A 15312-nucleotide genomic window follows, 5' to 3' on the forward strand; every position below is an offset into this window, starting at 1 on the left:
AGACTCTTTAATGTGTGGCAATTATAAATCAATTGAAACAAATCAGATATGTTACATGCAAATAGAAACAGTGAAAATCACTTACATGCAGAACGCGCCATTTTCAGTTCAATTTCTGAGGATACGATCTCAAACAATGACATCCCAGTCACGCAGTTCCCGCTATTTGGGCTCAAAACTACTTTCAGTCGTTAACTGCACTCTACAGTTGGCCATGAGAACTAAATTTGATGTGTCGCACGCGCCACACCGGTTCCCTAGCCTTCAGAACATTGCTAATTTTTGTGTCGTATAGGACACGCATGATCTGTAGAGGAGGGTGTTCCACATCATTATCTGTACATTAAGTAATACTTTAGTATTATGTTAATATAACGTCAGATTAGTTTCGTTTAAATTAATAAAAGTCACTGCATATTGAAGCGTGTGTTTAAATAATGTCACCTTCATTGGGACGAAAGAGCCTAGCAGTGTACAATGAAAAAAATAAATAAAAATATGTAAATTCCTTTCTGTTTCAGACTAGTCACTTAACTGCAAAAACAATTCACTTGCTGTCAAGGAACCAAGACAAACAGGAGATACTTTATAAAGAACTTAAAAGAGTACTACCGAGTAAAGATCAGCAAATCACGGCGAATAATTTAGAAGACATGAAGTACCTTAAAGCATGCATCAAAGAAACGTCAAGGTCTTAATCTTAATCTTAATCTTAATCTTAATCTTAATCTTATTCTTATTCTTATTCTTATTCTTATTCTTATTCTTATTGGCCTATGCCGAAGACTTGGTCTCAATAATAGACTATACTAAAATCTTGCAATCTAACATCTTCGAACTTGAAAATAGTTGCAGTGAGTATGATAGGAAATATTAGGATTTTCAAGACCGAAACTGCCGGACGGTATAGCTCAGTCAGTAGAGCGCTGACCTTCCGACACCAACTTGGCAGGTTCGATCCTGGCTCAGTCTGGTGGTTTTGAAGGTGCTCAAATACCTTGGAATCATGTCGGTGCATTTACTGGCAAGTAAACTAATTCCTCGTACAAGTGCAGAACTCAAGAATGGCAGAACTGCCGATGAAGACGGCATATGCGATGAGTTTAACCGGGAAGGGGCGAAACTTCTAGTAAAACCACTGTAATTTTCAGTAAGAACCTGGAAACAAAAATCATTCTAGAGCAATGGAAATCAAGCAGAATCATCCTACTATACAAGAGAGGACCAAAAACCAATCTAAACAATTACAGATCAATACGCCTTATGGCCAGTTTTTTAAACTGTTCTCGAACGTATTACAAGGAGACTGACGAAACGACTGAATGAGGAACAACCATGTGGAAAACAGGTTTCCCCTCTGGCTTTAGCGCTGCAGACGGCATTCATACCCTCAACCAAATCATAGAGAAGACAGAGGAATTCAGTCTACCGCTGTACCTACATAGCCTTCGTTCAGTAAAGCAAGGCCTTCCACTCAATGGAACATTCTAGTGTAGTCCAGGCACTAAGCAACATTGGAAGAGATTCTAAATACGTCAACATTCTGGAAAAAAAGTCTACAGTCAGAGCATTGCCAAAGTGAATACCGAAAAAAAGGGACAACTCTTCCATCCAGGGCAACAAGAAAGGAGGATCCCATCTCCCCCAACCTATGGCTGAAATATGTTTATAAATGGGCACTTTTTTGCGTTCCACCTGCGGTAAAAGTTATTAAGATATCGCCCCTACATTAAACAATGGTATGTCGATAAGCGGGGTTAAAAGTCAGGTTGTGAGTTTCACAAATAGGAAAAGTCCTCTCAGTTTTAATTACTGCGTTGATGGGGTGAAAGTTCCTTTTGGGGATCATTGTATGTGTCTAGGTGTTAATATAAGGAAAGATCTTCATTGGGGTAGTCACATAAATGGGATTGTAAATAAGGGGTACAGATCTCTGCACATGGTTCTGAAGGTATTTACGGGTTGTAGTAACTATGTAAAGGAGAGGGCATATAAGTCTCTGCTAAGACCCCAACTACAGTATGGTTCCAGTGTATGGAACCCTCACCAGGATTATCTGATTCAAGAACTGGAAAACATCCAAAGAAAAGCAGCTCGATTTGTTCTGGGTGATTTCCGACAAAAGAGTAGCGTTACAAAAATGTTGCAAAGTTTGGGCTGGGAAGAATTGGGAGAAAGAAGACGAGCTGATCGACTAAGTGGTATGTTCCGAGCTGTCGGCGGAGAGATGGCGTGGAATGACATTAGTAGACGAATAATTATGAGTGGCGTCTTTAAAAGTAGGAAAGATCACAATATGAAGATAAAGTTGGAATTCAAGAGGACAAATTGGGGCAAATATTCATTTATAGGAAGGGAAGTTAGGGACTGGAATAACTTATCAAGGGAGATGTTCAATAAATTTCCAATTTCTTTGAAATCATTTAAGAAAAGGCTATGAAAACAACAGATAGGAGATCTGACGCCTGGACGACTGCCCTTAATGCAGATCAGTATTGACTGATTGACTGATACAAACCTGCATGAAATGAAACGGGGAAAATGATGGTATTATTGGAATTTCTGTAGATCTATTGGTTATTTCACAAGCAACCTCCAAACTTGAGAGCACGTAATATTTGGTCGAAAATAGTGATGACCGCACTTCTCCGGAAGCAGACACTCCTCGGCCGACACAACCCGGGCACAAACACACCTCAGTGACCGCAAATGTCTGTGATTTTATGGTGACCGAAAATATCCGGACACCGTGTAGTAGGCACCCTTCAACTCTTGCATTGTTGTTGATATTCGGTAGCGCTGCTGTCATTCCCATGTTGATGTGGGTGGAAGTTCTCTCACAAAGCTCGTGTTGTGAAGCGGTCAGACTTCCACCAGGATGGTCACCCACATTGCTTTACAGTTTTAATCCTGATACGGTGCGATTTTCTACTAAGAATTAATATTTTCAAACCTTTATGCTTATTTCCAGTACAGCAGAAAGATTTCCTCCAGCCTCTCCAGATATTTGTACCATCGATTTTCATTCTTCGCGTGTGTACATCTCAATTAAATCTCGTACGAGGGAACCATCGATTTTATAACCGGCTGGAAAGTTCTGGAAGCATTTTTTTTCTGTAGAATAATAAGACAACATTTCTCGAAACACGTAGTAATATGACATTATTACGGAGATCTACGTGATATATATATAAATGCAAAGCAAGACCAAAGTCGTCTCCGTACAGGCCATGAAGGCCCTTGGAGGGGTGGAAGGTAAAGGCTTCCACTATCCGTAACCTCGGCACTTGATGGGGTAGAGTGATTAGCTCTACGCCCGGCCGCCTTTGCCCCCAGGAATTAACTTGGTACTCATTTTTGGTGTAAGCTGAGTGAACCTCAGTGCCATGTGCACCTCCGGAAGTGGAAATCTCGTTTCTTAAAGTTTACGACTTTCTGACAGGGATTCGAACCACGTCCTTCCTGGCGAACCGAGCATGCCTTTACCGCCTCGGCCAGGCAGCCCCTACGTAATATATATATATGGTTTAATAGTATGTAGGAGGCAGAGGGATTCGATCGGATCTTATTCATTAGAAACACGTCATCCTGCCGACACGTACACAGAACACAGCTCCATATATGGAACTTGATATTTATTCATTACGGACGAGAAGTATGTTTACTTTTATTATTGTTATTGTTACGTAATATTTGATAATCAACATGATAAGACTGTATGAGGTGGTGATGGTGGTGAGTATTGTTTTAAGAGGAAGTAAAACAAGGTAACCATCCTCTGTACAATACCAATCAGAGAGAGAAAATGGAGGGGAACCGACACATCGAAAAACGAAAGTATCCGCAAAAGAAAGACAAGGTCCACGAAAGGCGTGAATATTAAAGACTCCCTAGGCCTCGAGGGCTCTAATACTGTCGGGGTCGGAACAGAACTAGCGTTGACCAAGGAAGTCAGGTAGGATAGTTGAAAGTGAGGAGCTTGGCACAAGCATGTGGAAGCAATGCCAGGACTCAGCTAAAGGCTCCGTGGACGCGAACTCACGATCCTAAGTTCAGATCGCCTGAGGCTTCTTTCTGTCGCCTCTTACGACAGGCAGGGGATAACGTGGGTGCTATTCTACCGCCTCCACCCACAGGGGGTTACTGTATGGATTAGCGATAATGAATTATCAATGGATAATGAACATATGTCGATTGATATAAGAAAAAAGTAACCCATGACAAAACAGCCCCGAAGGGACATGGCCTACCAAGTGACCACTGCTTAGCCCGGAGGCCTGCATATGAGGAGGTATAATGTGGACAGCTTGACGTATCCACTCGACCGTTATTCTTGGCTTGCTAGACCGGGGCCGCCATCTCACCGTTAGACAGCTCATCAATTGTAATCACGTAGGCTGAGTGGACGTCGAACCAGACCTCATATCCAGGTAAAAATCCCTAATAATAATTAATGTTATTTGCTTTACGTCCCACTAACTACTTTTTAAGGTGTTCGGAGACGCCGAGGTGCCGGAATTTAGTCCCGCAGGAGTTCTTTTTACGTGCCAGTAAATCTACCGACACGGGGCTGTCGTATTTGAGCACCTTCAAATACCACCGGACTGAGCCAGGATCGAACCTGCCAAGTTGGGGTTAGAAGGCCAGCGCCTTAACCGTCTGAGCCACTCAGCCCGGCGGTAAAAATCCCTGACCTGGCCAGGAATCGAACTCGGGGCCTCCGAATAAGAGGCAGACACGCTACCCCCACACCGCAGTTCAGGCACAGATTGATATAAGAAACAAAGTTCAATGTTAGTATACCAAATACACTTGCTTCGTACCCAGCAACAGTGTTAGAAATTGCAGAAAACCAGTTTTAAATGAAAGAACTGAAACGGAAGCAAATAGTCCTACTTTACGCTAACGGCCAAACCACACCGTTCTACTGCTGCCATTCGGGTTGCTTATTCGAAAAATTGGACGGCAATTCTGAGACAAGTTGTATACGAAATTGTCAGATTTTTAGGGTCACATTTTGTAGGCTAATACGATTTATTTATTTATTTTATTTATTTATTTATTTATTTATTTATTTATTTATTTATTTATTTATTTATTTATTTATTTATTTCTTCTTCTTCTTCTCCTTTCGAATGGGCCACCAGAGGCCCACGTGCCAATTTCAATTCCTTCTTCTTTGTTCTTTCCTTTTCTTCCAGTACGCTTTCATCTGTTCACTATGTTTCTTCTGTCTTCAGACCACTTTGAACCAGTCTTTTTTTACTTTCCTACCTTGGAATCCTTCTATTCTTTTTCCCGAAAGCCTTCTCTATTATTTATTTCTTCTATTGTTATATTGTTTTTTTTCTAAATCCTTTCTTACTTCATTGACCCAGCTTGTCGTTGATTTCTTACCCCACAAATATCTGAAAATCTTACTGGTTAATCTATTATCTTGCATTCGATATAAATGTCCAAAAAACATAAGTCTCCTTTTCCTCATTACATCTAATATATTTTCTATTTTTTATATATATTTCAGCATTACTTCGTAATTTCTAACCCTCTGCTGTGTTTTGTGGGCCTAATATTTTCCTCATGATTCGCCTTTCTAGTATTTCTAGTTTATCTAAATTATAGTTTATTTATTTATTTATTTATTTATTTATTTATTTATTTATTTATTTATTTATTTATTTATTTATTTATTTATTTATTTACTTTACAGAATCAAACAAGAGAATAATAACAACTCTAGACCATCTTTGTCGATTGAGTGTCACTATATTTACAGAGCAGTCTGTACCTCACTGTCAAGAAACCATTTCTCTTTGTCATTAGTTTCGTAAATATTGGTGCTTAACACAATTTGGGAGTGTCAGAAGTTTCTGAGATGTATAAGAATTTCGACGATCTTTCATTATTACTTGAATGCGATAAATTCATATATATAACACATATCACATAATGTAGATAAATATTTCTGCATTGGTACTGAATAACAGTTACATATCTCATGTTGATGTGCCATTGTATCTTACAGAATTGCTCCCATATCGCCAATTAACTTCAGAGAAACGCCCGCTGACATTGTCATCGGCAACTACCAAATTCCGAAAGGGGTAAGTTGAAACAGATAATAATTGATAATAACATCCTCTTTGCCATACAAATTTGGTTTTAAAATAATAGGCCTATTCAATGTGATATTTGATGGATAACTCACGTCGTTGCTTGAACCAACAGCCCTCTCGCCACGTCGGGCATGTTAAGAGTTACTGCCAGCAAGAAATCCGACCACTCCTCGCCTGGAAAACAGACGCTTTTTATAGCCAGCCAACTGGATGGTGGTGGTGATAATTGTTTTAAGAGGAAGTACAAATGAGCAACCATCCTCTATCAGCACTAATCAGAGAAGAAAGTATTGAATGGATCCTACACTTCTAAAGAAAGACAAGGGCCACGTAGGGCGTGCCAATTAAGGGTTCTCTAGGCCTCGAATGCTCTAATAGAGTCGGGGTCGGAAAATTTTAGTGTTAACCAAGTGAGGTCACAGAAGAGAGATGAAAGTAAGGAGCTTGACACAGGTAAGTCGAAGCAAAACCAGGAATCAGCTATTGGCCCTGAGGTCCCAAATTAAGAGACCCTGGGGTCCATTTTATCAGTGTCTAACGACAGTCGGGATATACTGTAGAAGTTATTCTAATGCCACCATCCACAGGGGGGGGGGGGCGACTTACTGGAGTACGGACGATTCGTTCAAAGAGGTTATAGCAGTATTTCCTCTACTACGACCCATTAATACCCTATAAGGGCTTATCCACCGGAACCCGTTTGCTATAACGGGATTTCGTGTTATTTACCACCATCAAAATCTCACTGGAACGCAATTCTCTTGAAGAAGGGTCTTGTCTACATAACGATAGCTGTCTTACAGAATCACCACAACATGGATGCGACGGAACGAGGTTATGAATGCCCTTTGACACAAATTTCAACCCGTATAAAGTCCATAATTTAATGAACGGTGGTAAGATCGGTTGCACTTTACAGCACAGCGTTCTGATTCGACTCGAAAAGAGCTGAATGTTACGCAGTAGAAAGGGAATTTCTCTTCGCGGTCATGTTTGTAACACAACAATGGGACATCGGATCGGGGTGGCAACAGTTCATACAAAGATGCGTGAGTGCAAACTTCGCTGGTACACACATGTCGTAATTGCAGCAACGGACACTGCCATCAGCACTGCATGCCAGCTTAATGTTGATGGACGAAGACCACGTGGACGACCAAATTTTTCGGAGGTTGGACACTGTCAGTAGACCTAAATACCCAGAAGATGCGTCCAACAGAAGTGGCGTTCATTGATCCATACAGTAGATCCTCTGCGGACAGTATAACGCTTAAAATAAGAAGACACTGGATTTTAGGAAAATATATGAGCGCCTTTGATTTTTCTGTATCTAGTCTTGGTGTTTCAAAATAATTGATGCTGTGTTTCCGGTAAAACAATTATTCAGTGAAATCGGAAGCAACTATACTAGACTTAACTAAAGTTGGCGTCTGACAGGTAAGGTTGGAGGGAGGAGCACTGCACGTGCCATTTCGTGATGTTGCCACATTCCAGCATTCCTTTCTACATACTCTTACCCCTCGCTGCCGGCTCACTTGTTCCCTCCTTCATTCTGACCGCTGTGATCTGTTGTAGACTACCTGGCCAGGCGGTGTCGTCCCAATTGCGATCACTCTTATACAAACAATCAGGTTCTTATCAGTGACAGTGACAGGTTTGGCAACTCCCAGCAAGACGAGCTGCCCTGCAGTTTCATCTCCATGGCAACCGCAGTCGCCCCACCCTCGTTTCCATGGCAACCACACAGCCACTCCCTTTATCCCGCCTTGGCAATCAGTAAACGGACCTCCCTCTAAGAAATGTCAGACGCCAACTCTTATTATTAGCAGTATAGGTGTTCGGAACGAAATAAACAAGAACGTTATTTTAGCATCTATAAGAGGAGTTAGAACGTCCGAGGTGGTAACAGCCGAGTGGCATTGCCACGGGCTCCTCTCCAAGGGACCGCGGTTAGAAATCTGTCCGATGAGTTTGAGACATTTAGAATGAAAAATCAGTCCCTGTGGATCTGATTCCATGAAAAACTAGAGGTAGGTGTGGTCTTGATTTTGACAGTCACCCTGCTTGTGTGCCTGCTATATCATCAATGAGAAAACTGATAAACGTTTCAACCTTTATCTTTAATACTTTAGCAGCTACAAATTTCAAACTTTCAGAACTGCGTTTAACATTTGTAGTAGGTTTCATCAGCATAATCTCGTCAATGCAAAGTCTGGTGGACTAAATGGAAGTAAAGAATTTGCCGTCTCTCTTCAGCCAGTTGTTTCATTCCCTCATAAGGTCGTCCTCATCTTATGCTTTAGAGCAAACCTGCTCCAGGCTTTCTCTGTAGTCTGCCTTCAACACAAATTTCCAGTAGCATGGTTCACCAACTAGAGTGTTTTACAAAATGTCCGATAAGTTGAATTTTCCTTTTCTCAGTGGCATCAATTATCTCTTCAATTCATTTCTTTTTCGTTCAGTCTAATATAACATACACTGCGTCGTCAGCATCACAACTCAAATGCTATTTCTCAGTCATTCTGATGGTCCATGATTTAGAGACGTGCTGTATGCAGCTACGACCCACACATATAGTTTTATAAATCTCTTCCGCGTTGTTAGTGACATATTTTACATGTAAGTAGAATTTTCTTTTTTTTTGCAAAATGTTTGTTTCAATAGAGCTATCCTGGTTGCATTTTATTTTGACATCGTCTGTCTGGTAGCATGAGACTCTCTAGATTATCGAACGATTATATTTGCAGCAACTTTCCACCTTCCAACAAAATGTGAGCCCTCTGATTACAGCCAGGTTTAAATTCCGTAATTTGATTTATTTGAATTAATTTCATCTTAAAATATTACTTTCAAATTCTCTTTCGTTCATAAGATCTCTTCTCTGCTATTTGCTTTACGTCGCACCGACACAGATAGGTCTTATGGCGACGATGTAATAGGAAAGGCCTGGGAATGGGAAGGAAGCGGCCATGGTCTTAATTAAGGTACAGCTCCAGGATTTGTTCATAAGATCTACGACTTCTTGTAGTCCATGTTCCTCTTTTACCTGCAATAAGAGCTATGTCATCAGAAAATCGTCCGAGTATTTTACCTTAACATTCTGCTGCATACTCTTGCCATTAGGCAACAAATAACTTTTCACCTGTATAAATGGATAGACAGGAAGGGACAGGGGTAGTTTTATGGCACACCTTCAACTGTACAGTCAATTAAACACATATACTAGTGATGCCTTGTTTTTTAAAAATCTAAAACACTGAACGTAACTTGAACATTAAAGCTTGAAATTTCCTTCACCAAACGAAAACGAAGAATATTTCATGCAGTAGAGGGTTAATTGCTGGTGCAAACAGGTGGGAACAATGGCAACAGGGTATTCAAAATGAGGAGATAAATGCTAGGTTAGGAATGAACTCTATGAATGAAGCTTTTCGCATTAACTAGCTTCAGTAGTGGGGTCATGTTAGGCAAGTGGAGAAGGATTAGTTAACCTAGGTAAATAACGGGCTCAGTTATGGAGGGCAAGGGGAGTAGAGAAAGACGTAGACGATCGCTAGACTCACCTATCATTCTATCATTCTATCTCATTTTCTCGACACGTTTAGCCAAATCGATCTCCTCTTACCAATTCGATTCAGTACCTCTTCGTCCGTGATTCGATCTATTCATCTCACCTTCAGCATTCTTCTGTAACACCACATTCCAAAAGATTCTATCGTCTTTTTTCTGATCTAGTTATCGTGCATATTTCACGCTCCAGATGAAAATCTTCAGAAACATCTTTCCAATTCCTATATCAATGTTTGAAGTGAACAAATGTCTTTTCTTAAGAAAAGTCCTCCTTGCTTGTGCTAGCCTATATTTTATGTCCTCCTTACTTCTGCCATTGTTAGTCATTTTACTACCCAAGTAACAATATTCACCTACTTCCCTTAATATTTCTTTCCTAGTTTAATATTTCCTGCATCACCTACCATCGTTCGGCTGCAACCCATTACTTTTGTTTTGGACATATATTTTCATCTTTTACTCCTTACCCAAGACTTCCTCCATACCATTCAGCAGCTTCTCGAGATCTTCTGCAGTCTCAGATAAAATAAGAATATCATCGCCAAATCTCAAGGTTTTGATTTCCTCTGCTTGGATTGTGATTCCCTTTCCAAATTCCTATTTGATTTCCTTTACAGCCTATTCTATGTAAAGATTGAAAATGATGGGGAGACAAACTGAAGCCTTGCCTCACTCCTTTCTGGATTGCTGCTCCTTTTCCAAACCCCTCGAATATTATAACTGCAGACTGATTTTTATACAGATTTTACATAATTCTTTGTTCGCGGTATCTGATCCCAATCACCTTCAGAATCTCAAGTAGCTTGGACCAATCAAAATTATTGAATGCCTTTTCTAGATCTACGAATGCCATTTACGTGAGCTTGTCTTTCTTAATTCGATCCTCTAAGGTCAGACGTAAAGTCAGGACTGCTTCACGTGTTCCTACATTTCTTCTGAAGCAAAATTGATCTTCTCCCAACTCAGTTTCAAATTGTCTTTCCATTCTTCTGTAAGTAATACGTGTTAAAAGTTTTCAGGCATGAGATACTTAACTAATGGTGCGGTAGTTTTCACACCTGTAAGCACCGGCTTTCTTGGGAATAGGTACAACAACATCGAAAAATCGGATGACAATTCTTTTGTCTCATACATCTTACACACTAAATGGAAAAACCTTACCAGGCTGGTTTCTCCAATCAGTAATTCAGAGGGAATATCATCAATTCCAGGTGCCTTGTTCCTATTTAGGTCTCTCACAGCTCTGTCAAACTCTGACCTCAAAATTGGGTCTCCCATTTCATCAGCATCAACTGCCTCTGCTAGTTCCAGAACCAAATCATCTTCATCCTTACCTTGATGCAACTGTTGGATATGTTCCTGCCATCTTTCTTCTTTGTCTTCTTCCCCTAGAATTGGATTTCCATCTGAGTTCTTAATATTCATACACCTAGATTTCCTTTATCCATAGGTTTCCTTGATTTTCATGTCTGAAGTATCTAGCTTCCCTAGGACCATACAACCTTCGACATCCTTGCACTTCTCCTTCAGCCATTCTTCCTTAGCTACCTTGCACTTTCTATCCACTTCATTCTTTAATCGCCTGTACTCTTTTCTGCCCTCTTTATTTCTAGCATTCTTGTATTTTCGTCGTTCATCAGTCAGCTCTAGTATCTCGTGAGCTATCCACTGATTCTCAGTTAATCTTTCCTTCCTTCCTAACATTTCTTCCGCAGCCCTGCTGACTTCATTTTTCATGAATATCCACTCCTCCTCTATTGTGTTTCCTTCAGCCTTTTCATTTAGTCCTTGTGCAACATGTTCTTTGAAACAATCCCTCGCACTCTTTTCTTTCAACTTGTCTAGGTCCCATATCCTTGCATTCTTTCCTTTCCTCAATTTCTTCAACTTCAGATGGCATTTCATGACCAACAAGTTGTGGTCAGAGTCCACGTCTGCTCCTGGGAAAGTTTTGAAATCCAACACCTGGTTTCTGAAGCTCTGTTTAAGCATAATGAAGTCTATTGGATACTTTCCAGTGTCTCCAGGTCTCGTCCACGTATACAGCCGCCGTTTGTGGTGTTTGAGCCGAGTATTGGCAAGGACTAAATTATGATCAATGCAGAATCCAATCAGCCGACTTCCTCCTTCGTTCCTTGGTCCCAATCCGTATTATCCTACTGTGTTACCTTCTCTTCATTTGGCCGACCACTGCATTCCAGTCTCCAATCAAAACTAAATTCTCGTCACTTTTACATATTGTATGAAATCTTCTATCTCTTCACATATTCTTTCTATTTCCTCATCATCCGCAGAAATGGTAGGCATATAGACCTGTACTATTTTAGTGGGCATTGGTTTGGTGTCTGTCTTGACAACAATAATTATTTCACTATGCTGGTCGTAGTAGCTTACCCGCTTCCCCTATTTTCTTATTCATTATTGAACCAACTCCTGCATTTCCCATATTTGATTTTGTGTTGATAATTCGGTGGTCGCCTGACCATAAATCCTGTTCTTCCTGCCCATGTGCTTCACTTATACCAACTACATCTAGCTTTAGTCTTTCCATTTCCCTTTTCAGATTCTCTAACCTACCACAATGATCCAAACTTCTGACATTCCACGCTCCGACTCGCAGAATGTCAGTATCCATCTTCCTGATGATCGCCCCCTCTCGTGTAGTCTCCACCCGGAGATCTGAATTGGCGACTAGTTTACCTCCGGAATATTTTACCCGGGAGGAAGCCATCATCAGTACATCATTCATACAGAGAGAGCTGCATGACCTCGGGAGTTAGTTACGGCTGTAATTTCCCATTGCTTTCAGCCGTGTAGAAGTATCAACACAGCTAAGCCATGTTGAGTATTATTATAATGCCATATCAGTCAATCATCTAGACTGCCACCCTTGCAACTTCAGAAGGGCTGCTACCGCCTTTCGCTGAACCATTCGTTAGTCTGGTCTCTCAAAACAGATACCCATCCGATCTGGATGCACCTTCGGCTCGGCTATCTGCTTCACTGGGACACGCAAGCCACCCCACCTCGGCAAGGTCACATGGTTCGCAGGGGAGAATTTGAAGTTATGAGACTTAAAAGTAAATTCTTAAGATATACCTCACAAATTGATTAAGAAATTTCTTTATATAGTTTATGTAAGAGAACAAATTTTCAACTACAGTATTTTAATTGTTATAAATCTTTCTTATGAATATTTCTTCCGTGGAAAATAAATGTGCACCGTTAGAAGAACTTCAGAAAATAACTTATAATTTATAATATACTTTCCCTTACAGACTGAGCTCATCATGGGACACAGAGTATTATCAAATCTTGACGAAAATTTCCCGGAGCCTACTAAGTTCATCCCAGAAAGATGGCTAAAAGATAGTGATCAGTTTCAGAAAGGGCATCCATTCGTAGTATTGCCTTTCGGATTTGGACCTAGAATGTGTATCGGAAGACGGTTCGCTGAGTTAGAGGCGGAGACACTAATTGCAAACGTAAGTACTTTAAATTTTTCAATCATATTTGAGAAGAACATTAGTCTATTTAATATATATGTGCACATGGATTATGAAAACGGTTTGTTCTGCTCAAATCATTTCGTTTCATTTTACACTGATCTGCATTTAGTGCTTTCGCCCAGCTGTCATATTCCCTATCAATTGTTTGCCTCTTCTTTTCTTAAATGATTTTTAAAGTATTTGGATATTTGTCGAACATCTTCTTTCGTACATTACGGCAATCCCTAATAAGTCTGTGTTATAAGGTAAATCCGGGACAGATGCCGCCCCGGTAGAGATGCCGCATACACTGTAGCTAAAGGTTCCCATCGTTACAGCTAGATGGCAATATGTGTGGTTTTTCAGTTTCTAAGGAAGAACTACTGTCTGCGAGTGTGACGAAATTTGCTCGTATATTACGCCAATTATAGCCGATATCATGAGGCGAGTACATGTTTCCTCCTGACAAAGTTTTTGCGTGTGTTAATTTATTGTATATTAAGTTGGCTTCAAATGCTTAAATCAGACGTTTTTAGTACAGTAGACGTCAGAAACATAACTATAGTTGAGAGTAAGCTAATTTTGGGCCATAATAGCCTTGAGGTATGAAAATAGGAGGGTGCGGCGTCTCTCCCTGATAGTTGGCCTTCGGGCTGACCAGCGGACGCTGTGCAGGCCAGAGCCATTTGAAGGGTGTTAAGTGCCGTGGGGTTTTATATAACACAGTGAAGAATCCATTGCACATGCACATTTATAGTAAATCGAAATTGAAATATGATTTTAATGTTGTAAATTATCAGATAGATTTTTTCCATTGAATGATTATATTATGTGGATATAATTGTCTTGTAGTACGTTCTAGTGTTCGGTTATATTAAAGTTGAAGAAATTGGCTTAAATTTGATTTTGTCATTAATTATTTTACTCGCGGCATCTCTCCCGAGCAAAGTCGGCATCTATACCGGGATCCAGGGAGAGACACCGCAACTCTCCCGGAATTACCCTATCATTTTACCTTCCTGCTGCCGAAAAGGTATACGAAAATGCCGTATTAATTTTATGAAAATCAACGAATGGTGTGTTCTACCTTGATATTTCTTCGCACTTTAAGGGTTTAAACGTGTAATACCTTCTCTGTGTGAATACAGCCATCCTTACATGGTCGCTTATTATGTTTGTCGGATACTACTAAATACTTGTGTTCCATGTCTTTCAGATTTTTCGCAATTTCCGTCTGGAGCATGACGAAGATTTGAAGGAAGAAGTAATAGGTTTGGCTGCTATTTCAAACAAAATGAACTACAGACTTGAAGTGAGATCATAGTCTTACATAATATTGATCTCCACCAACGTTCCTAGGCAGAGAAACATTAGATTAAAAATATATTATCTACATGAGTGAAAATTTTATTAAAAAATAAACACAATGTGTTATCAAAACCTTGTAATTAAATTACTTTAACCTGACACACACATACGTTAAGAAACTAGTTGAATGAATCAGTGGATCAGTTACAGAGTATCGTCTTCCAGAACTCATGAACTTGTGTCCAAAGCCGCCAGAGGTAAGCGAATAGCTGAGTGAGGGAATGAAAATGCATTCAAGGACAGTGTCATGTCGTATGATAAAAGATGCCTGGTGACAGATTTGTTGCCTTGTACGGTAACTTGCGTGCTATTTTAGTGGAGGATAGCGTTGTGCGTGGTGTTTAAGTTACAAGGGGGTTGGAGGCATCAAAAATCATAGTCTCAGAGCCAAGTGTATTAATAGTTTATGATTAAAATTCCTAGACCCCACTGGGAATTGAACTTGGGGCCTTGCGTAGAGAGGAGCGAGATGTTAAGCACTCACCCTTTCATATTAACTATGAGGATGGTAAAAAAAATTAAATCATAGATTTTCATTATAGACTGTTATGCCTTTCAGCGTTCAGTCTGCAAGCCTCAGTGCATTTACTAAACGACACCACAATCCTCTACTGCATTTATAACTAGATCTGTAGCCTCGCTTATTTTTATACCTCTTGTCTTTAAATCAAAAGAAACTGAGGCTAACCATAGTCATCTTCTTCTACCATTACTTCTCTTACCCTCCATAGTTGAGCCCATTATTCTCCTAGGTAACCTATCCTCCTGCG

General features: G+C 40.2%; 1 protein-coding gene across 1 annotated transcript in view; it reads left to right on the top strand.

The window, feature by feature from the left end:
• The window catches only part of LOC136872292 (probable cytochrome P450 49a1), a 51004-nt gene extending 36405 nt beyond the window's left edge, over nt 1-14599 (top strand). Inside the window, exons 9-12 of the mRNA XM_068227521.1 lie at nt 522-691; nt 6026-6104; nt 12965-13171; nt 14391-14599. Coding sequence (XP_068083622.1) covers nt 522-691; nt 6026-6104; nt 12965-13171; nt 14391-14498 — 564 coding nt within the window. The 3' untranslated portion in view covers nt 14499-14599. The remainder of the gene's footprint in view (nt 1-521; nt 692-6025; nt 6105-12964; nt 13172-14390) is intronic.
• Nucleotides 14600-15312: the final 713 nt, after the last annotated feature.

The sequence above is a fragment of the Anabrus simplex genome, chromosome 4, assembly GCF_040414725.1.
Source record: "Anabrus simplex isolate iqAnaSimp1 chromosome 4, ASM4041472v1, whole genome shotgun sequence".
Lineage (NCBI taxonomy): Eukaryota > Metazoa > Arthropoda > Insecta > Orthoptera > Tettigoniidae > Anabrus > Anabrus simplex.